The sequence below is a fragment of the Charadrius vociferus genome, unplaced genomic scaffold (genome assembly GCF_000708025.1).
Source record: "Charadrius vociferus isolate BGI_N301 unplaced genomic scaffold, ASM70802v2 scaffold62, whole genome shotgun sequence".
Lineage (NCBI taxonomy): Eukaryota > Metazoa > Chordata > Aves > Charadriiformes > Charadriidae > Charadrius > Charadrius vociferus.
In genome coordinates this window covers 6,865,083-6,889,789 of record NW_009647419.1, presented here as the reverse complement: position 1 = coordinate 6,889,789, position 24,707 = coordinate 6,865,083, and the positions used below count along the sequence as shown (strand labels likewise).

General features: G+C 40.9%; 1 protein-coding gene across 1 annotated transcript in view; it reads right to left on the bottom strand.

Moving 5' to 3' along the window:
* Window positions 1-9,086: 9,086 nt before the first annotated feature.
* Window positions 9,087-24,707, bottom strand: part of SLC4A1AP (solute carrier family 4 (anion exchanger), member 1, adaptor protein) — a 16,905-nt gene continuing 1,284 nt past the window's right edge. The window contains 12 exon segments of the mRNA XM_009880467.1: window positions 9,087-9,136; window positions 10,368-10,440; window positions 13,614-13,688; window positions 14,504-14,770; window positions 15,371-15,479; window positions 16,324-16,513; window positions 20,169-20,238; window positions 20,653-20,813; window positions 20,950-21,089; window positions 21,968-22,028; window positions 22,924-23,046; window positions 23,729-23,933. Of these exon segments, the coding sequence (XP_009878769.1) occupies window positions 9,087-9,136; window positions 10,368-10,440; window positions 13,614-13,688; window positions 14,504-14,770; window positions 15,371-15,479; window positions 16,324-16,513; window positions 20,169-20,238; window positions 20,653-20,813; window positions 20,950-21,089; window positions 21,968-22,028; window positions 22,924-23,046; window positions 23,729-23,933 (1,524 nt within the window).

Genomic DNA, 24,707 nt, shown 5'->3' with positions numbered 1-24,707 from the left:
CTGGTGGATGCAGGACTTTCTTGGACACAGCTGCATATCTCTTGGGCTTATACCCATAAGAAGAATGAAGACCAATTATCTGCCAGCATAGAGGCAAAAATGAGGAAGCTGCTTGATTGTGAAGCAATCCTCTTGCTGGGGAAGCCACTCCAGATTTCATAGTCATTCTGTCCCTGAACAGACCGCAGCTGATGTAATCTGGCCTGTGAAAGGATGATTAGAGAGAAATATATGGCCAGTGTTCACAGGCACAGAATCTATTTCTGATAGAGTATAAAAGAGATTAAACTATCTGTACCTGTGGACCACCCAGTCAATTCTCTCCCTAATGAATATTAGAGGTTTTTTTCATTCATGCTTTTCTCATTTTATAAGATGAAAACAATCATACAGTCAGAGCTGTAACCTCTAACCATTACTCTGTACTCTAAAAAGAGCACATCTTCACATTTGTCTTTGGGGAACAACCTGGGCCTAATGTGAGACAGGATTTTAATTACCCAGGTGCCACAACAACTAACCCCGGTAATTTTTTTGCATAATAAAATTGTATCTCCTGCCCATTTGCTACCACTCAGCAGCCCATCCAAGTATCTAGAAAGCTTTTCTGTAGTCATTTCAAGCATAGCTTGAATTCTGCCTTTTCCTATACAAGACAGATCCTGTCATCCTCCCCTCTCTCCCTCCCACCCCAAACACCACCCCCATCTTCAGGGGGAGGAGACACTTGATGGCACCTTTCAATCCCGGCTAACAAAGCTCTTCACAGAAGTCCTAGACCTAGTACCAGTGTCTTTCAGAGAGATCAAGGTTTCACTTATTGAGTACAGCTGCATTTCTGTGAAATCAGCCACATTTTACTGCTGGGCACATTGGGCAGCCCGAGGTAAATGCCATAGGAAAGTCAGAGGTCGGGAGTGAGTCAGGATGCAATCTCAGTAGTTGACTTTGCTTGGGCCTGAGCCTAAACTGTTTAATACTTGTCTATGTCTTTTCAGCGGCAGAAGAGAATCTGCAGAGCACGAGCGCTTCACGGCACGTCTCCTTGTCTGACTGCTTCGCAAGAGCAGATGACAGTTCTCAGGCAAGTCTGCTAATTTGGAGAGAGAAAACGGTTTCATCTGTTTTGCGGTGAGACACCTGAGAAGCCAAGAGAGCTGTTTCAGGAGGAAGCACAGAGAAGGTCTGTGTACTTACAGCTGTGCTTTCAACACTGGAAAATAAATCATCTTTCCACCACAGACCCCATTATAATTACCCTTGCATGTAAGAGCAATTAGGATGTTACTGCCTTGCTGTTACGGAGCAGTCTGGATTGCTGTTTCTTGAAAGGTGTAGTGGGAACGGGGTGATTATTTATGGTTGGGGAATAAGGAGATGAATGAGTTAGTTGTGAGATTTCACATCAATATTCCTCTGGCTTTTTGCAAAGGAACGTCATCCCACCCTATCATGAGCTGACAGCTCTGCCATTCCCCTCCTCCCCCCGAAGAAATTTATAAGAGCAAATCTCAGACCTTACCCGACTCCGCTCTGATTTGGGAGGACAAGAAGGGAGAGATTTGGCTGTCTGGCTGCCTTGTGTTGTGCCACTTCATACTGCCAGCTCATAACCCAGCAGCCTGCTCAGCTCTGCTCGAATGGCAAACGTACCTCCTGCCTGGGACAGCTGTCAGTTTGGGAGCCAACCCTTTCGGTTGACTCCTGGCAGAGGTAAGCACACAGCCAACAGCCTCAGGCTGGGGCTGGAACTAAACCAGGCAACACTGGGTGTAGCCAGAGATACCGCCCACTTTGTTCTGCGCTGGGTGGACCACCGATAAAAGCTCCCAAAGAAAAGGGGAAGCTGGGAGACAGGTGCCCGACAAAAAAATAGTTGGTTCAGGTTCCACTGGGACTGGAGGCCCCATGCAACACTTCAAAATACAGATTCAGATTCAGTTTCTGCTTGGGGGAGGGAGGAAATCGTGGTTCAGGTTGGTTTCTGGTTAAGTTCAACTCCCAGAAAATCCACTTATGCAACTCAGGAGTGGGACAAAAGTATGAAGGGGATGTTTTGAGGTATGAGTAAGGTGGAGGTGGGCTTGAGGATGAAGGTGAAAAAAGGAAGATGCTCAGCATTACGTTGTTCTGCCCCATGGGGAACGAAGCTTGAACTGGACTCAACATAGAGGAGAAGCAATGGCAGAACAGAGGAGTGCCGGCAGCAGCAAAACAGACCCAACCAAGTCTGGTGGGAGAAAAGATATGAGATCAAATTAGATCAGGGAAAGCTATTGTCAAGGGACAGCTTCAAAAGGTGACTGCTAGTCCCTGGCTTCTGCATGAAAAGAAAATAATTGATTGCCAAACAGAAGATAGTGTAAGAAGCTGCTGGGTACATCTTTCCCTTTTGGAACTGCCCTTTTGGAGCAGACTCTTCTCCGCTTGCATTACATATGCCAGCTCTTAAAAATTTCCTGACGTATGAAGATTTTTTCAGTTCACACGAACATCAATTTTTGTCAGAGTCCATGTGTTGCATGCAAACCAAAGCACTGCACACATTGCACACTGGCCATATGGTCAAGACTTCAGCAACTATATCCTTATATACAGGGGTATAAACATGATCCCAACAAAAAGGGAGGCTCGGTGCCTTTGCCTCAAATCTGGGGGAACTGGTGAGCCTTCTGCGATGTGCCCAAGCGCTCTCATGGCTTGGGCCAGCACAGGTGAGGTTTGATCTGCTGTTCCAGGAGCCTAATCTCAATTAGACTTCCCTTGAGCAGTCACCTGCAGGTGGATTCATATCATATGCTATTCTTAGCTTGCATATCTCATTTCTAGGTGTTGCAAGAAACTGGATTTGAAGCAGGTACTCAGCATAAACAGGCGAGTCGCTTGAAATGCCCCAAGACTGCAGTTTCAGCAGACTGCATCCAGCAAAAGCATAAACTTGAGTTTAACAGGCAGAGAAACAAAGCAATATATTCATGGTTGAAAGTGTGCGTACACCTGCATATACATCCACACAGCTGCACAATCAACAAAACACTTCCACAATTTACAAGCATAATTAAGCAAATCAGGCTGATATATAGACCTTTCCTTTAACTTAAAGAATGTTTTTCACATCTTACCTCACATTCACTTTGAAAATGAAACTAAGTGCTCCTAAGACAGCACTTCATTTTCAGAATGTAAAAAATAAACCTAAAAAACCCTCCATATCATGTCTACAGCTATAGCTGAGTACGTATGTATAACTCTGTGCCCCAGAACAGCAGAATGTGTTGCTATACAGGCATCAAAATATATATTGCTTTATGCATACAACTGCGAACCAAAATATCTTGCAGCCAGCTGCCCAAATATTAGGTGATCACAGGCCTTAGGGCATTGATGCCCCATAAATTTCAGAGTATTTAATAGGTGAATACAGAACTGGAAGTTTTGTGGCAGTGGAAAGTAAGTATGATAATGAAGTAAACACATGTTGCAAAGAAAATACCGACTAATCGTGTGCTCTGTGCAGGAAATAGCAGCTTTAAACAATCACTTCTTGAATGCTGGAGCAATGCCTGTGAGCGGGCTACAGGATGGTCTACTTGTTAATGACATCGCTCTGCGTCCTGCAGCTTTTTACAGTGCTGTAAACCCAGTAAACCAAGTAGGTGTTACACTCCTTTGAATGCTTTCAAGGACCTTACGAATGCTCCTTTCCATTCCATAAAGTGGAACGTTACAGGTAGATTCAGTTTTCCTTAGATAAGCAAGAGGAAGCATTCTTCAGGGGACCATACCCAGATATACAGCTATGATTCTCTCTTTGTGGGTCGGAGGAGACCTAAGGTACAGTGAGGTCTGTGCATCATGAGCTCCACCTGGAGGTTATTTGCTCTATTCTGTGGTTTTGAAAGAAATGGAGAGAAAATGCAACAGTGCCGGGTCAAAATCATCAGGCCTCAGGGGCATCTGGAAAAAAACAAGACCTTGCAAACCAGAAGAGCTGGCTGATGTGGAGGTGTCACGCAGGGAATGGCGGGTGGTGGGATGAGGTCCATTTGCCCATGGTGGTGGGGGACCTTACAGCTATGCCTGAGATGCAGCCTTTTCTGTATGTTTTCTTATCCATTAGTCAATGCAGCAAAGAAGAGGCAGAAAACCCAGCACGCAGTCAAGATTGTCCTGTTAGACCACTTATGGCAGAAGCAGCTGCCCTCCCAAGTCCCCAGGGTATGCATTTGAAGGTCTGTCTTTACCCCTACCCTCAAATGTAAGGCGGGGGGGTGGTGGTGTGGAGAGGACGTCAGCGCAACCCGTGGCTTCCACAGAGCACACGTGGCAGAGGGAAAGGCCCATCCCAAGGTTCAGGGCTAGGCAGTGTGCAGAAAAGCACAGGTTTGTTAATTTGCATGAGGTATTGCTGCATGAAGCTCACCAAGCGCTTGTTTGGGTTGTAGAGGAAGTTTCTGGTGAGTTATGCCAGATGTTCGATCCTGGTGATATTTGCTCAGCTCTGTCTCAAAGCTGTCTGCATGCACACCTTCAACTAGAGTCCTCCACTGTGCGTTTAAGCACTATGAATTCAGAAAAAAGTTTCAGAGTGGGTCAGTACACTTGTATGAAATCAGAGACAGCTGAGATGTGATCAGACTTTCCACCCCACTAGGGTAAAAGCTGTTTGGAGCAGGGTATGCAGCCTATCCCTGTTCTAATGTTACAGACAACAAGAGGTGCTGTATGATTGAGCTAAAACCCACCAGTGACGGTGTTTTCTGTTTTGCTGGAGACAGCAGCGAGGGCTCTGACTGATGCAGAACAGCTGAGCAGAGCACAAGAGCTCCGTGAAAAACCAGAGTGCTTTGCGCACAGGAAGGTTGTGCTGAGCGGAACTCCCTTGTTCAAGGATCTGCTGCATGTTAAGAACTCATTGTCCTCCTAACTGGGAGGACAAAAAAAAAAAGTGCTGGGGAATTCGTAGGCAACAGTCCTAGGTATCCCAAGACCCCTCTCCTCTGCTGACACAGCGAACATCATTATGGCGTTGGGGAGGTCAGGAAAGGTATTTGGGGTGAGAAACCTCTGTGAGCTTTGCCATACACGCTATAATCACACCCATAGCTGTAAAGATTATCGCCGGCTCTGCTTTGCTGTGTACTTAACGCCGCCGTGAGAAGAAGGTGCCCCAGCTGCAGGCTGCTGCATGGGCCTGGGGAACCCAGATTGTTTGGCTCTGATTTTACGTGAAAAAGTGCAAGAGCTACGTGGAAAAGCATCTCAAATGCAGAGGCTGGAAGCGCGGTCTGTGCCATGAACAGACCTGTAACATAAGCCAGCAGCAGCACTGCATGCTCGTGATCAAAACCCTGGATGTGGGGCTCTCTTCTCTACAAGATGGGACGTGTGGAGAAAACTGGGCACGTGGAGTTAGTGCCAGATGCCCCGTGGGATGACAAAGCAGCGGAAAGAAAAACTGAAGGATAATGGGAGCTTAAAGGGGACATGTGGACTTTACTCAGCTGCTTAATGACACAAAGTTTCAGGGCTACACTTCACTGCCAAAGGCTACGATGGCTGCTCAGTTGTCAGCCAGCTTCTGAAAGAAAAATGGGTGTGTAATTAATCACACAGGGTACTAAACTTATATGCAACTAGTTTTCATTTGCATAGACTCTTTAAATTTTTTACGCATGAAACTAAGCAGTCTTCCCTAAGTGTTGGGTATCAAGGTCTGCAAAAGTTATTTCCTTCATTTTTTCAAAGCCACTGAAAATCAAATTTATGTAGGCCCTCTTCCACACAGGATTAAGATAGGGTGCACAGCGCAGTGCTTAAGGAAAAAAACCCCACAATTCTTGACATGTACACAGACCCTCGGGAGATCTTTGATTTGCATTAAGAAGTGAGTTACTATTGCCAGCAAGATGTACAAATTTTGAGGGAGGCCCGCAGATCATACAGAAGTAAGTTTATGGTGATGGCCTGTCACACAGTGTATGAGAAAGTGAGTGACGAAACAGTGAAGGTTTATCACTGTGTAGATCCCTGTCTGTATAATATGGTGGCCTCTACTTGCATGTCTCCATACTCATTTATGGTTATCATCGAAGGAAAAAGAGATATTTGACCAATGACATATATAGCTGACCAAAAAGAAAAATATTCAAATGTGTCCTGTGTTACGTGGCGGTGAGTATCAAGTGGGAGCTTACTTCTAGGATGACTAAGTGATCATTGATGGGATGCCAACAGCTTTCAAATATAATGCGTGCTTTTTCCACGGTTGTATTGAATGCTACCATCAAAATGACTGGAATCATCCAGTAGGGATGACCTTTGGGTATTCATATTACACAATGCAACAAAAGATGGACCACCTAAAGAAAGCAGATTTTAATATCAGATCTGTATAGGAGCACAAGTGAGCCACTATGAAAAGAAACAGATGGTGAGCTCATGGTCTTAGCCAGGACCAGACTGCCCAGTCCCCGATCCCCAGAGATGTGCATTTTGGCAGCAGGACAAATACCATGTGTCTGTACTACGAAGTATCCCCTGATGAAAAGATACATCAGTATGATTTTGGTAGGCCCTATCCTTTCATCAGCAAAATTAAAAAAATACTCTCTTGGGAACCCAGAAGTCCTTTTTTTGAGAATTTTGACACACTGACCATCTAATTTAGGATGGTCCAAGTACAGGTATGTGTACCTCATGGGCTCTTTTTCCCTGTGCTTCCCACAAGCACAAATGGGAAACTATCGCTTTGCTTGTGTTGCACTTTGTCTGAAACCTGCCAGGCCCCCTGCGTGCAATGCAATAAACAGAAGTCCCTTGCAGATGCCTGGTGCACCCTGGAACTGAACACAGTTCTGGAGAAGGGCTACTGGTGAAACCTATGAGGTCTGGCATTTTGAATGGAGGGGCAACAGCCTTTCCTTGGATGATGTTAAGCTACACCTCTGCCAGAAGCAGGACGCTTCAGGCTGTCCAGCCTAGTGTGCAGATGCTGACAAAAAAAAAATAAAGCGCTAAATATGTTGAAGACTACAGGCAGAAAAAAGATGCTCTTTTGCAGCTTGAGCATATTAAGTAAAATGCTACAGAACACCAAGCGGCCAAACTGCTTTACATTCTCTGTGGGGTAAAATTGGAGTGAGCTCCATTGCTCTAACATGACCATTGCAAGAAGCAGAGGGGTTGTATGGTTATCCCTCCTCCCCAGCTTCTGATGCTCTCTACTGTGATTTATCCATAAGGATGCAGCCACTGCCCAGTGGAAGCACGCCAAAGGATGTGTGACCTTGGAGTGCAACAGTAGCATTTCTACAGCTTTCCTTGCCACTGTACACTTGTGCCCAGAGTTTCACCATCCCTTGGGTGTCCAGCATGACCCTTGCCTTTACCACAACACAGGCACTGGGACAACTGCGAGTCACTCAGGCGACAGGATCCCCCCAGTCAGTGACTACTTAGGGGAGCTGATGAGTGATAACCACATTACTGAGTTAGGGTCTTTCTGGTCCTAAATCCTACCACTACTTGCAGTTTGGAGGAAAGCACTGATTAAAAGTTAAAGGCTTGACTCTTAAGTGCGACAAACAGAAAAGGTCCATTTTTCTCCGAGAGCCCAGGGCTGCTGGGCCAGGGATGGGCAGGCCTGGTAGTGCCCACAGAGCCCTGGCAGCCCCTTTGTGGCCTTCTTGGAGGGGATAGAGCCCTGGGGCACACTGCAGCTTGCTCACAGCCCCCTACTCTCTTTACCTACCCCCAGCCCCCAAACAGGGGCTGAGCCCCAGCCTTGGACAGCGACCCATGAACCTGCCCTTTGCTTTTGTTTGATTACTTCCATTCACATTTAAACTTCCATTACTCATAGAATGGTTTAGGTTGGAAGGGACATTAAAGATCATCTAGTTCCAACCCCTGCCATGGGCAGGGACACCTCCCACTAGAAGGCCAGGTTGCTCAAAGCCCCATCCAACCTGGCCTTGAACACCTCCAGGGATGGGGCACCTACAACTTCTGTAGGAAACCTGTTCCAATGTCTCACCAGCCTCACAGTAAAGAATTTCTTCCTGGTATCTAATCTAAATCTACCCTCTTTCAGTCTAAAACTGTTATCCCTCATCCTATTGCTACACTCCCTGATAGAGTCCCTCTCCACCTTTTCTGTAGGCCCCCTTAGGTAGTGGAAGTAATCTCATTACCTCCTATTAAAGAACATTTATCCAATTTATACCCATAGTATTATGTGTGTATATTTAAATTATAGATTTTTTTTAGTGTATATATAGCACATATACACTACATAAATGCATATAGGAAGTTAAAGAGCTGGCATGCCTCAGATTGCATTAAGATGGTGCTTTGCTCTTGTGTTGTGGCAGGAGTAGAGGCTTCATTACAACTTTTCCCAGGATATTCTTCCATCGTTTCTTGTTGCCCTCTGATTCACAACAAGCAGTGCCAGCCTGTTCAGCTCTTTAGTGTTTCTACACCGTTATAACACTGTACGTTCACCATTTCCAGTCCACTCCATACCAAGTGTTCCAGCAACTGCATGAAGGACGAGTAAAAACAGTTTTGTTTTCAAAACAGAAGGGTTTTTTTTTCCCATAGGAAAGAAAAAAAACCCCACAAGCCTCAAGTTTTAGGTTGTGTTTACCTTGACAAAGTCTTCAAACAGCAGTCACAGAAGAAAACCAGGAGGGTTTCTCATTTTAATTGCATAAAACCAACATGAATAAATTTTATCAAGCCTTTAAGTATACAGAGGCGTATTTTTTATATACTTTTTTTGTATATTTTTATTTACAAAAGGAAAAATGAGCTTACTGTTTTAAGCCAAATAAAAAGGACAATGCTGAAAGGTGAAGAAGAGACAGAAGAAGGTGTGGGCTTTTACTTTTAAAAAAGTATCTGGAAGACAGAGGACAGACAGGGAGAGCTAACAGCCGGAGTGGCTGCTGATGCCCTTGAACTGGGAACAGCTTCTGAAAACCCAACTCTCTTATCCCTTACTTAAGGTGTGGTTGAAAAGTCCAAACAAAGTTTAAGCAGTTCTTCAAACCTCGGATGTACTCTGGGGCACTTGAAGCTTAATAGCCATATTTTTCATTGAGATGAGTCTTGCCATCACCGCTTTGACCTAATGGACAAAGAGGAAGAGCTGCATTATTATTTTTACCCCGTCATCCAAGATAAATTTGTATCCAAGTATGAAATAGTCTCTAGGCAGCACTAGTCAGACAAGCACAAAGAGTCAGACTGGCTATTACAATTCAAGTAGTCTTTTGATTTATACTTACAATTCCTCTTAACCTTACTCATAGTATCAAGATTATATCATACACTGCTGGTTTTGGGTTTTTTTCCCCCCCTCTTCCTCCCGGCCCCGGTGTCCTCATTATGCCAGCTTAGACAAAAGATATGTCTGATTATTAGCAGACAAAGACAGAAAAAGGAGCTCCCTCTTATGGACACAGCTCACTTGGCTATCCCAGATCAGACCTCCGAGTTACCGAATCAGGTATTTTGTTCCAATGGATTCATATATCAGAGAAGTGCAGCCTTTTCATTGAAGGATGATCCACCACATTATAGTTTTCTTCAGTGAAATTTATTCTCATTTTTCTTATTCCCTTTGGAGCCTATCTATACTACAAGCCTGCAACAGTCTTATAAAAATTATAGTAATGAATCTACCAAATGAAAGCTAAGCTTTGATCTTACTATGAAAACCTCAATGCATGAAAATGAATGTCCCATTTTAGAAAAACTTAAAATTCGTTACACTGTTTAAGAATAACCTCACTTAGCTAAACACACTCTGGAACTAAAGTAGAAAATTTGTTCAACTTTAACATATGTTGGATGCATGAATCAATTATTCAGTGCCTTCACCAATGCGTTATCAAGACTTCTCTCCAAAACACATGACCCAATGTTTGTATTCCAATGGTTTTTTGCAAAGATCTGCAGTGAAGATTTTCAGATTTCACAGACTTCTATGAAAACTGAGAATACTAATGGTGCTGGAGCATTTATCCCTAGTGAAGGTTTAAGCTTGTCTTTCAACTAGATCATATCACTGCGCGTGAATGGAGTTAGCTCTCTCAGCTATTACAAAACTGAAAAACAAACTTCAGATGTATCTGTCCATTGAGATGAGGCTGCTACAGATACGGTCTGCATTTCACTGCAAGACTTCTATGGCGATACAACAAATATGGGGCATAACGTGCCAGAAAACATCAGGTTCTGGGTAAAGTATTCCCAGATTTCTTTTTTCTCAGGAAGTTACAAGGACACCCTGACTACTTATTAGGTAGATTCTTGAGTTATAAGACTAAAAATGGTAAGGAGGAGATTGTTGATACCTGCAGGAGGAACCCATATGCAGTAGTCTGGGTCATCATCTGGGTACTGCGAGGAAAAAAAAGGTTGTTGGACCTGCAAAAGGAGAAAAGATTTTTAAGGTGCTGCACCCCTCCAGCAATGTGTCGCAGCCTCTAAATTTCTCATTAATTCAGAGACAAATACTGAAAGCTGAGGTCTATTTCTACATGAGTCAGGGATGAAATCAATAATACCGAGGAAAGAAGAAATATCAAACCCTCAAATAGATCCAGTTTATTCCCAGTATAGTCACAGGAAAAATAGAAACTCTGGTTAGATGGGACCTCTGAAGGTCATCCAGTCCAATCTCTCCATCAAAAGAGGACCACTGCCAACTGTCCACATCTGGACAGTTTAGTCTCATCATCCTAATGTTTGGTAGTGTCATTTGACACAGAATTTCTTTATGCAGGGAAACGCTTTAGAGTAGGATTTTCAAGAAGTGCTTTACTGATTTCAACATGCAATCCCACTGAAAACTTCACGTTTAAGGTGACTTTCAAACTGGAGTATATAGAAGTTCAGCTGTTATTTAAGCGTAACAGTTTTTCAAAAGAAAAGAAAACCCAATTTTTTCATGTCTCACTGGCATCACTGAAATGTTTAAAGCAAACTGAAACATATCACTCGCAATTCAAATGTTGATGCATCGATGTCTTTTTGTTCCTGGATTTTTAAGTTTTGCCACATCAGCATCATTTTTTCAACAACTTTTGTTTTGAACAACTGCCGGTAGCTCTCAAAAAAAAAAAAAAATCATACAACTGTAGAGTGCAAGACTTAAGAACTCAAAATGTAGCCAAGTTACTCAGCACTGATTTGCATTACTCTGTAGTATCATGACACAGTCATAAGTTATGCAGCTGAAGCAATTTTTCATTCCCTCAAAAACTTTCCTTCTTCAGCTTAAGCTCTAAAACAGTTCTTTTGGAAGAATAATGTTTTCCAAAACATTAGACTACAGAGCTGAACAGTTTTTAAATATGGCTTGTGAACAGTCACTTTAAAATTGTTTTTCCAGTTTTACATGATTCAAAGTTACTCCTTAAATATTAAAAGAGGAAAAAAACCCCAAATGTGACTTCTGTTTGATATTTTCCATGCAAGATCTGAGCCCAAAGGCAGAGACAGCATATGGAAAAAGTGATTTGTGATGGGAGAGAGAATACAGCTAAGCCATCTGGTACTTGGAGAATGCTCAGTGTTAGAGTGTTGATGAGAGGTGCAGACTTGACTGTCTCAGCATGAGAAGCTGCCTTTTCTGCCATATTCCTATGGTAAATGGTGTAACTTGGTCTTTAACAGTATGAATTTACTCTTGCTTTCTTTATCAACATGCTTTATAGGCTAGCAACAAAAGAGAATTCTGAAGGCTGTGCCTACCCAATCCTTGGGTCCTTTGCCAGGACTAACAAGGTGGCAGCTAGCACACACAGGCTGTGCAGGGAGCTAAATTTCTTTAAGTAAGTGGTGCAGAACTAAAATTAGATGGCCACCACAACGCAATCATCATAATGGTCAGAACTCATGGTCCACCAAGCACAGTAACCTTCTTTGATGGCAGTCAGCAGGAGGGTGGGGGGCACTCTAAAGGGAAGAGCCACACAATCGTTAGGCTAAGAGCATGCTGTCACAGAAGTTCCCTACCAGCTCCAGGAAGGCAACAATTGCCTGTGTCCCAAAATGGCCAAGACTTATGTATTTTACATTTTAATGCAAATCTTATGCACAAGAGGAACATTCTCTGGTACATCTACTCAAATTTAGTAAAAATTGGGTTGCAAAAGACTCTTAGATCTCTTAGACTTCTCTCTTTCCACACCTACAGGGAAGGATAAGATTTGATAATGGTAATACAGACCAGCTGCAATTTTAGTCCAGCATGTTCCGTGTCAGCCAATACACACTTCCCAAGCTACTCCCTAAGGAAGTTTTGCAATGCCATTTCTAAAGCCCAGAGGGAACCTATGTTCTACAACACCTGTGATACAGGAGAAGCAGAAATTAGCAGAGGCTAACAGCCAAGTGAAAAGATGAAAAAATAAATTTGTGATTGAATTGAGAGCCTCTAGCATGCTTGAAATGCTGTGCTTTACCTTCTCATTGAAGACTCCGAAATCTGTGTCCAATGGCAGAGATTCTACTCGGTCAGCAGAAAAGCACTACTGTCACCAAGTCATATGAACTCAATCAAATTGCTACCATTTCACTAATAAAGAGACTACCAAATGATTCCTTGAATCTCTTGAGCTACACGAGTCATGGTATCATAACTGACCTTACTTGCGCTATTCATTTTCTTAACTTTCTCAGATGTCTCTTCAGGTTCCTTTCATATATTAACTTATGTTTCAAACACTATCGGCCAGCTAAATGAATGCAGTTTAATAAGGTCCTATATTTGGGATTCTGTAACACAGTTTTAGTTAATGCCAGATGTTTATTTTCTAAAAAGATATTACCTATCTGTAATCACTGCAGTGACTGATTTGGAAGGAAATGCACAGGACCAACATACTTTAATTTTTTAAAAAAAGTAATTTCGATTAACATAGGCAAGAGGAAGACAAAGATAGAAGTATGCCTGTTTTTTCTGCTACCTTATCTGTGAAATATTGAGACTCTTGTGGATTAAGTCTATGAACAAGATGATGAGGACAGGATGACATATTCTTAAGAGTCTGAGTTATGAAAAAATAGAAAATTTATACAGATCTCTTCCAAATATTCAGTAGAGCAAACACAGTCTTCAATTTGAGGACATGATAATTTTTTTTGTGTCCACGTACAGGGGTTATCTGGGTCATTAGCAGACTATTAGCTAATGTTATGTAGTATTTGTCACTTTATAAAAGGAAAGTTCTGTCCTTCTGTAGTGTCAAGAGCTACTGCAAGAAGATATGGGGGGGAAAAGCATTATATTTACGCTCCTAAATTATTTTTTTTCTTCTCTTCTCATGTTATTTTTTTTTTTTAAGACAAAGGATCCCAAAGCAGTTAATGACTATGAAAAGCAAGGAGAACTGAAATACAGTTGACATGACCTGTCTTCACCATACACTTACCACTTCTCAAGCAAAACACAATCCTTTATTTGAATTCTAGATTCTTACCTTAGGCTCTAGATTAGGCTTATTTTCCTCCTGACAAAAGACACGATTAGCTCCTTTAGACAGTTTCTAAACCCACATGCTACTGTACGATAGAGTATAAATTGTACTGCTCACCTTGAGATTTCTCTTGTGAGGGTCCCAATTGAGATTTATTCCGTAGTATCTTTGGCTCAGGCAGAAAATGAACCCCTGAAAAGAGAGAGAAGAAGCAGGAAAAAAAAAGAAAAAAAAAAAAAAAAGAGTGCGTTAGGTGAGCATTTTGCAGTAACTGTGATGAGTAGAGTGTGACCATCCTTGAGACAAAGTACAAAAGGGAACTCTTAGCTACATTTGTCTCAGGTAGCACCTCTTAAAAGTCCTCCAAACTATTTCATCCACCAAGTCCATCACATTACAATACTAAAGAAAGACTTGTGACCAGTTAAAACATACTTTTCAAGAGCAACCTCTCCAGCACAAAGACAAGATGTTAAAATTAGGTTTCTGTCAAACACATAATTTACGAAGAAAAGTCATTACTGAATTTTCAAATGCATCCAGTTGATATAGAAAAGGGTAGATCCTTCCAACCCAAACTATTCTATGATTCAAGATAGAACACACAGATACAAGGAAGATACCCCTCCATTACCACTTCTAAAATTATTTTCCCTCCTTACAAACTGATCTGAAGCTTTATACAGACATTTGTTGTCTTACTAAGTCACTCTCCCTGCCAACAACACGCTGCATTTTTTATCATGTGGACACTCAATTGAATGAAAGCAGGGCTTATCAAAATAGGACCTTTCCTGAGTCCAGGACATTTTTACCAAAAGCTCAAAAAACTGACAGCCAAGCAGAATTTCAACCAGAACCATGTGAAACTTATCTGTTGGCACACAGACTCACTACTCATGGCAAAAATCTACAGAAAAGAAATCTGCTGAAGAACCTGTGACTCAAGCCTCAGGAGATTTACAGAGCTCTGAAAAATTCAGCCGTAACAGACTCAGCTTCATTACTGGAAAAATCAAATCCAATAGTTTACCATCCTGAAGGGATTCTAGATTCTTGTTATCGCAAGGAGAATCATCAGCAGCATTAATTTCTTTTCCTGTTTCTTCCTCTGTTGTCATTTTCATCTCCAGGTTTGACGCTCTGCTGCTTATTGCACCTACTTCTTGCTCCTCCTCCATTTCTTCCTCTTCTTCCTCTTCCTCCTCCTCTGGTCCATCATCTTTCATTTTTAACAAGCTTTCAGGGATGTCTGGACGCTTAACAGGCAGCTTCTGTGGGAGAAAGACTTGTGCATCAGTGCTAAGATAATATGGAGGTAGACGTCACAGATAAACATTACAGGAGAAAGAACACATATTGCTGTCATAGAGCCAGCTGGTAGGGAAACACTCTCAGGATGAAGAATAGTTAGATTTTAAGGAAAAAGTTATTAGTAGGGATGGAAGATGAAAAAATACGTCCAGTCCATAGACAAGAATTGCAGTCTTTTCAGAAGAGGAACACTGGAAAATGAATCAATCTTGGATATGTTCTTAGCTAAAAGATCAAGGAAAAGAAAAGAAAGTAGAGAACCAGTTGCTGAAGTGTAGCAGTGGTTCAGCCTGATGTCCGCAGACTGCCTCCACTTGATCCTCTGGACCACAGCTGTGCCCGAGGACACCACTGGAGACTGTACAAGGTAGCAAAACGGCAACTGCTGACAGCAAACTGGGCAACAGCCACTGCCTGCTGTCTTGTGCACCTTCCACTGCTGCACGCTTGTGCCTCTGCGCTGTTTCCACACATGGGAGAAGACATGGTTGCCACCTACAGCCTCCACAAGGTGTTTGAGAAATAGCCTCTGACTCACAGTACTTTCAAGTCCAACTTACCCCTAGGCTTCCAGTTTTCAGCTTGAATTTGCTCCCCCCCTTCATTGCACCAAAGAGAGGAAGGGTAATCTTTTTAGGCTTGCTCTCTGCTTCCTGACCGTAACTCCCGCTCCTAAGAAAAATCAGATACAAAGGAAAACAATGTACAAAGTATCAAACGTCTTACATTTACACATGCAAAAAAAAGCACAAATTAGAAGTAGGTATACAAAAATCTATTTATTTCTCTCTCACTTGGAGCACCCAAGGAAGAAGCTGCAGGAGATGACTCCTCTGTCCTACATACATACTGTAGGATTCAGAGACTTGCCATACAGCAAGAAAAAAAAAAAAAAGTAAGGAAAACAATCTCTATCAGACAGACTCTCTCAAAATTCAATTGCGCACACATACTTACATAAAGATATAATATACATGTATATATATATATATAAACACACTCGGAAGCCAAACCTCAATTTAAGTAAATGAATTAAACCTAATTAAACCTCTAATCAAGCTGCCACTAGCTGATGAGCCCAGCACAGGCCTGCCTGAATTGCAGCAGCGTTGCTAGGCAGTAGTTGAACAGCCACTACACTTGACTTCCAGGTACATTTCACAGAGTGAAAGTGGTTTTCACATTATACATGATAACTGTAAAATTTTTCAGTTCCTTTTGGATGCAGGTTGGGAAAAAAAAATTAACAAAGCTGACACCATGCTTCCAATCCCTCCCCCCTTATCCCCACTGTGCGGGCTTATCTTACTCCACTGTTTTGGGGCATCTGCCTGCACCACAGATGCAGCAAGGGCCAAAAGGCACGGTGGCTTTTTAAAGAGATGAGCCAGGTAATTTGGAAGGCCATCCTGCTTTGGTGTTTGGAAAGTTGTCTACTTACTGGGCTTGCACAACTGCCCATGGACAATAACAACGGTAAAAGGAATAATTTTACACTTTAGCCAAGACTTACTGGGGCTTCAGCTCAGGCAGTTCTGCAGGTTTGACAAGCTTTATTAACCCTTTCAGTCTCTGCTGCTCTTTCTTCAGTTCAAATGACCGCAAGTGAAGCTTCTTTCGTGCCACGCTGTCTAAGGTGCATCCTGATTTTATTTCGGTCATGAATTCGTCCAAGGAATCTTGAGCTGCTGGCTGGGATTGGGCTATGCAAGATAAAAGGAAGATACATATTGTTACAGGTTGTACTCATCAAATCCTACCTTTAGAGAATAAAGTATATAGGAACAACTACCATATCAGCAAGTTTCTGTTGAATGGTGAAGTAATGGCGGTTGTTAGCCCTGAAAAGATGAAAACATTTCTCCTAACAAAAGCCCAACAGTAAACCTTAATCCACTTACATAACAAAACCTTTCTTAAATTTGAATGTTTCTTTACAAGTAAGTGTCTCTATTCTAGGTTGTTCATCTCACTTCAAGATCTGCTGTCCCTAAAATAGGGTTCTTAAGGGTTCTTTTTTTGTAGTGCAGACTAAAATAAACACAGCTACAAAAGAATCCCACACCACTGCATGGGGAATGACATTTTGGCTTTCCTGGAATGTTTATGTAATAACATTTGCAAAGCTAGAAATGAATCAACACATGATGCTGTCTCCTGCTCCCAGATGACTGAGTGCTATCAAGAATAGTATCATATGTTAAGCCAATCCCACAAAATTTACCTTTGTTTTGACTGCATTTTCTAACAAGAACACACTGCTCTGTAATTGAAAGAGAGTAATGACAGTCTTTCCACTCCACCTGATTTCACATATTAATCATTCTACGAGTATTTGACTAATTAAAGTTAAACTCGAGAAAAAACTACAGACCAAGAAAACTAAACACAGAATTCTAACACATGGATTTCAAAATAAAACCCAAACGAAAAAAAAAAAGGAAAACTCCTTGAACAATGCTTTAGAAGTTTTTAGATTGTGTTCAAAAATAACTTGGGGGCAAACACAGAAAAGTGTAGTTGCTAGAATTTTAATAAGACTTTTGACAGACAATCTTCTGCCTTTTAATATTATACGAAAAGTGGCAAATCCGGTATTTATTTGCTGCGTTATATGCATTTATGTATATACGCACAAGAATAACTATGTGACAAATGAGTTATTTTCAGTTCAGCTTGAGCTAATTAAGTAGCACTTGAAATTTTAAGTGTGTACAGATAAAACAGTATCACTTATTAAGAGTCCATATTCAAGCAGTTTTACATGACTTAAATATTTAGAGAAAAGTCTACTAAGACTCATGTTTATAAATGGTCTCAATTTAAAAGGGTATTACTTATCTAGAACAAAATGGTTTACAATTTGCAAATATATGAAAGCCACAACAGTAACTTTCAAAGATATACAGAATTAAAAGGCTCCTAAAGATAAGAAAACTGTTGTAGCATCCATCTCCACGCAAATATAAGTGATGACAAAACATGTCATAAAAGAAATTCACATAGAAATACACTTTTTCCTCTTAACTGTTTGTACGAGCTGAGACAAAAATCATCAATGAAAAGGTATTGATAACAAACAGTCTGAAACTCCTAGCAGGCAGGAGCTGAGCAGAACGAACATTTGATTTAAACATCAAATTTCAAAGATACGTTTTGGTGTCTAGAGAGAGAATTCAGAACAATTAAAGGTATAGTTCCACAGCTCACTTCTTTAGCTACAGAACAGCGTAAGAGTGCTTCAGTCACTGAGTGATCTTCAAAGAGTCAGATTACCCTTCTTGCAAATAGGATTCTCTGCCGGATTCTACCAACAGTGCCTAAGATCAGGTAGTTCAGCATACAGGTTTACTGTTGCATTTGGTATCTGTTGCAGCAGTTTTCTACGCTATTGAAATCAAATTTGACATTGCTAGGAGGTGAATCAATCATGGTTATTATACTTTATATTCCAGTGAAAAAAGCTATAAGGCTATTTGCTGCACCATCAACTTATTGATAATTTTCTTCTGAACAGGCAACCAAATATGAGACTGAAGAGTTCTATGTACTTGATTTTCATTCAGCTGCATCCGTGAATGAGAGATACCAAGTCAATCCACCAGTAGTTAGTTCTGAAGAACTCCAGAGAACAATTTGTGAACTTCCACTGCAATCTTTTAGACAACCACTTAATTTCTCCAAGTGCTTAGTAAGAGGTGTTGCAATGTAGCCTGTCATTCACTCTGTGTCTCTACACTTTTGCCCTTAGGCTACACATAATCCTTTAGAGCATGCAACAGTGTGTTAAGGTTTCAGAACTGTATGTAATGCAGCAGCTTTGCCAGACAGCTCATGACAGTGGTAAAAATCACCTATGATCAATACGCATGTTCCTGGCTTACACTTGTACACAACACCTGTGATTCACCTGAAGCATCCAAAGAAACCTGAGAAAGCACATGTGTCTAGAACACACACACACCGACAGAGTAACTGATGATGCAATCTTTGCTATGTTTTAGCCTGCCTAGTTCTAGGATATTCCCATCCAATACTGAATTACTCTGTATTGCAATAAGTGCTGAGACTGCAATTTTTCTAAGGCTCTAAACTAGCTGTGTAACTAGTTACAATTTACCAAACCACGATAACATATATCAGAATTATATGCTGTTAGTAGAAGTCTACAAATGAACCGACTCTTCCTTCTCCCAGCCTCTACTACAGTACGATTTAACAATTTTGTTGAGAAACAGTATCAGCAGAAACAAAGGCATCATAACATACAAAATCTTGGAATTACATGTCTCAGACAATATAAAGCATTAGCTTCTCCTGCTAGTCAATCGTTAGCTACTTATCAGTACCACCATGCTGAAAAAAATTCCACTGAACTGCCCCATCAGTTAGAATGCTCGGTGGAACAGTACTGTTTTCTGAACAGTGATCTGGCGTGATCAATCACCAATGAAAATATTGACACAAATGAGTTTTGGTGTTGAGCTGAATTACTAGAAAGAAACATACCCATATAAAGCACAAAAGAGAGCCCAGCTGTCAGATTGCTGCTAGGTTTCTTGGAGAGAAACTCTTCTGACAAAGTGACATTTCAACCTTTATTAATGCCAACTTTGTTAAAGGTTTTTGTATGAAGAACCAGCCTAAACACATTTCCTTCATGCCTTCCTTTTATTCCATGGGACATCAGCAGTAACAGAAAGCAAAATGCAGCTATTTGTATAGTATGCTTTTAAATCTAACTCACTACCAGATACAGCTACCACTTTGGAAAGGCTCTGCCTTCGTACGCAAAGGCATAATCCTAGAAGTTAAATGGCACCCTCATAAGCTAGCAAGTTGACTGAGCATACGGGCTAAGTGCCGACTGCTGTGACTCCACGTTTCTGTTTTCCCACCTTTCCTTTTTAAGGTGCATTTACAATAAAAGAAGTGAAATAAAAGATGCTGTCTTTTCTGTCAGTTGTTTGCTCTTCCCTTGTAAAGGGTTTTGGAAGGAGTGGAAAAAAGTTCCTCAAATTGGGTCAGTTTCACTAATATGGGCAGATAAACAGTAATAACGCTCACCCTCTTAAATTCCAGGAGCTTGTACACTTATCTCCTTACCTTAACTTAGACGTTGCTTTGGAAAAAGCTGCATTCATAGCAAGTGACTACATAATCCAATAGTTTATGTACTCGGTGTAAGAGTGTTAAGTATCCTCTCCAGCTAACGCAGTGACCTGTGAATCTCCCAACCCCTTTGTGAAAAGTGGACACTAAACAAAAGCACTTAAGACAGAAATCCATAAGATACATTTTAATCTCTTTACTGTTCTTCATCGAAAGCACTACAATCATAAAAACTTCATGCCTTACCTTTCCCTGAGGCCTTCAGTTTCTCTGTTATCTCAGAAAGCTCATTTTCAGCTTCCTTTAGCTTTGTGACCTATGAAAGAACAACATGCTTAGAAGATCTTCTTATCTTCTTAAAATGCCCCTTTAAGAGTTACTCAAATATCCTACCATTTTATTTACTTATTTACTATTTAAAAGTTTACTATTTTAAAACTATTTTTCATTCACCCACTGCTGTTATCCACAAAGTAGAAGGCAATACTACAGAGGCAAAAGCAAGGTGGTATGCTTCCACAAGAATAAAGTAAACAATATTTTCAAGTATTTGTAGCTATTGCCCACAAATCAAAACCCCACTATTTTATTCAACTGAGAGCTAAAGGCCTGAAATGATACTGGAGTTCAAGCTAACAGAGAAAGATCAGGAAATATTTTTTATTTTCCTTCTTGGTAATAATATATGCATGCGAGAATAAGGCTGGCATGTCATAGTAATTCTTCTTACCAGGGAGTCATAAGTCTCTGGTTTTTCTTCTATTTTACCAGCTTTTTTCATTCTGTTCAGTCGTTTCTTTTCTACAGCACCAGTTCGATCAAGGAAGGTGTCATCATCACTGTCATAAAAATCCTCATCCTCCCAGTTCTTTGATTTCCTTTTTCGGGATACTGGGAAAGGTAAGGGAGAAGGCAAGAAACAAGATTATTTGCCTACCACTGAGCAATAAAACAAATTCAAGAGAGCAATCCAAAATCCCTTATTTAGGTCTTTAAGAGTGATCACAGCATTTGATTAGTTATTCACCTGCTTCTTGCCTCAATACTCCTCGAGCATCGAGTAGCCTGCAAGCTTCCAGTGCGCACTGTATCATTGCTTCCTTCTTCTTTCCTGAATGGAGAACCTCTGCCACCAGCTGCTTCCCTGATGCATCATCCACAGGCAACCTGTTCAGTTTGAAGGATCAGAGAACAGTGCAGATACAAACAGCTTTTCATGGATGCTACTCATATTTTATTTATCATGTTAGCATTGTTTTTTCCATTTCACTCTAGTCTTTTTTTGTGGGTTAAATATTTTCACTTTTCATTTCATACACTGCCAATCAAAACACAAGCATGGATTTCCTAAAGCATGCAAGTAAATTTTTCTATGACTAGTCCAAACAATAACTCTGCCTATACTAATTCCATTAGAATTAGTAGAAGTTAAAAGGTTAAACGTCAATCCCCAGATCATTTTAAGCTCCAGTATCTTGCACACATGCAATACCAGTAACAAATATTTTCCCTGGTGAAGCAAAGGTTTCTTAAACAGTACAATCATTGCAATGTTGTACCTGTCCATTTGAGACCTATTTTGTTGACTTAATCTCCACCTCACCTTCTACTGTCTTACAAAAGAATGACATCAGTGGCCTCTTGCAGGAACCCATCGAAAACTGCCTTATATCATAAAAGAACTGAAATTTGGTACACAGTAGAACGAATGATTTTTTTTCTCTCTCCCATTAGCAACTGAAAGATTATGTGTCTCAGTTTCTTCTCTCATATTTCAATTTCATCTATTTCTCAAAACAAGGGGAACTGAGAGAACCTAGACTCTTGCTTTCCTGATTTGCATCTCTAAGACAAACCAAGTGCTGCCAGACCAGAACGGAGTGCAGACACTAATGCTTCAACATCTGTATTGGTATCAGGGCTTAGGCCTAATTCCAGCTGGCGTCCTTGCCAAGTGTGACAAAGACAAGTTATTCCTTCAGCTTTGGTTTGTGACTTCAATGAAGTCAGCTTCTATGTACAAAAGTGAATGGAGATATACATACTTGATCCTGCATAACCAGCTATTGTGCCCACGATCATCATATTCGTATTCTAACTCTTCTCCTAGAGAGAAAAAGACAGAACGTTAATGTAGTAACCAAAATTGAAATAATCAGGAATAACCTGTACAGCAGAGAATGTCATATTTAAACAAGAAATAAAATGCCCTTGCTACATATCAAAGGACTGAATTTGCCTTCTCTCCCTCTCTTTTTATTTTATTTTTGTTTTAAGCCATAGAATCTTCAGTTGGCATAATACTCATTTGGCTGTTTTTCACAATCAAGGCTTTCTTAGATTAAAAAAAAAAGTCTCTAAGTGGCCTCTTCATGAATATGTAGTTCAAAGAAAAAACAATCTTGCCTCTGTATGTATTAAAGAAAACAACATTGAAGTAACAATAGTTTATAATCCGGATTCACAAATATTGTTTATCTTGAAGATTAATTTTTCACTTTAGCAAACGAGTCATCTATAAGTTTCACTAACAACCACTGAAATCTTAGACTGATTCATTATTGCCTTTTGTCTTTTTATACTTTCCAATTCTCACAATCATAGCCACCTCCCAACAGAACAGTCTGAAATTTGATGGGTTTGCATTTTTCAGCATCGCTTCAAAGCGCAGGTGTGGTTTGAGTGTCACTTCAGAGGAATACAAGGTGCTCTCTGCAACTACCAGCTTAGGAATTGGTAACTAAGTCTCAGATATACAATGGTGAGCTAAGTTTTAATAAAAAAACCCAAAAACCAAACAAAAACAACCCACGAAAAAAACAACAAACAAAACCACCAAACCACCAACAACCCTCCTGCCCTCAAAGCTGACCAAACAAAAAACCTACCCATAATGTAATAGAAAATTTTAGGTCCCACACCTTAATTTCCAAAAACATGAGCGCAAACAACACACTTTGCTAAATAGAAAACATTAGATGCAATTAAAAAAAAAAAGTACCTTCTCTGTCAAAAAAGCCCTGTAAGGCCTTTCTAGGATCTTTCATATAGAAGGCATCTTGTACATCCTGAAAATCAATAGCAATAGGGTTTTCTTCAACGTCATCTTCCTCAGCATCCTCCCCTAGAAGAAGACAAACAAAGTGAAAAAAAAATATGGTGAAACATAAGAAAGAGAACACCAGTATATTTCAACTTCCATTAGTTTGAAAGAAGTATCAGCTACATCATCTTAAAATTATTTCCCTTAACTTAAATTTTATTTCTGCATCCAATAAAAAAACCACCAACTGCTTTTTTTTGCTATTAGTTATTCCATTATAAGATTTCAAGGTTTATGTGCTTATACATTTCCATTCAAAAAACAAACTCATTTTCTACTGATAAGCTCGTTGATTACAATTTATCTAGCTTTAAGATGTGGACTTCCTATTTAAATTTAAAGACAGCTATACTGCACAGAAGTATCAAGCAATTCAATTTCACCTCTGGGGCAAAAGTGTGGACATCATCACAGGAACAAACCATATAACATTAACCTAAACTCTCAGTTTCATGGCCTTTTATAGGCATAAGAAAATTACCTTCTTCCTTTTAAAAGGAGCTCTAGCACAGGTATAACCTGGTATACACTTGCCTTGTCACAGCATCCTTCTTTTTAAAAGGAAAAAGATTAATTTATACTCAAGAACTTCTACTGGATTGGGACACTGGGTGTCTGGCTGGAATTTCAGCCCTAATATTCACTGAAAACTGGCTTAAAGACCTTCCAAGGTGTATCAGCTGATTTATGCATTATCACTTACCCATTCCCCACGAGCAGCTCATATCACTGTTCTGACTCTTCTCACTTCTTCTCTCCTCTTTTTCCTCTTCTTCATCAGAGTCTTCTCCCAACATTGTCTTTTCTAGTTTTGCTTGCTGCTGCTTACGCAGTGCCTTCAGTTGTGTCACAGTTAGTTCCGACTCAGACTCCTGGTCCTCTTCAGGTCCCTAGGTCACAAACAGTAACTTTACAGCAATGTTTTTTTAAAAGAAAAAGAAGAAGTATTTTCAACACATATGCAGATTATATACAATAATATAAACAAATCATTACCGTGTTCTTCAAAAAGTGGAATTGTTAGACCATTTGTTATGGTCTGCATCCCCAAATATAATAGTTTTAATATCCTTTGTAAAGCTGGGGGGGGGGGATGAGCATTACTGAGTACTTGTAGGCAGATCAATCTCAATCTCAAATATAACTATTTTAAAGGCAGAATGCAGAATTTTTTTTAGCAGTGCCACATGGAATAATTTGAGGAATGAGCAACTAAAACCTCTGAAGTGCATGTAGGGCACTCCATGTCCTTTCTACTATTAAAAGCTCCCCTTAATCACAAAGAAGTATCAGTGCTTTACATTCCTGATGCACGGTACTGCTGGAGAGGCTTTCCCAATACATGACACTGCGGCAGAGGAATGCCCTCTGCTCCCACCGCCGAAGCTGCCCTGCCTGTTCTCAGGCTGAGCGCGCCCGACAGAGCCGCCCGGTGCCAAGCGCACCAGGGAAGGGGGGCACCCCACAGCTCCTCTCCATCCTTCAGCCCCAAACCTCACCCCAGAGCCAGCAGCGGGTACTTAAGCGCTGACAGCTTTTTCCCCAGCAAAACCGTCTCACCACCCAGAGGTCTTCACCACCCCCCACCCCGGGCAAAGACGCCGAGGAGATGTAAAGGGAGCCGGGTAAATTCCCCAGCTCGATCCGGGGAAGCCTTTACCACACCTTTACCTGACCCCCGC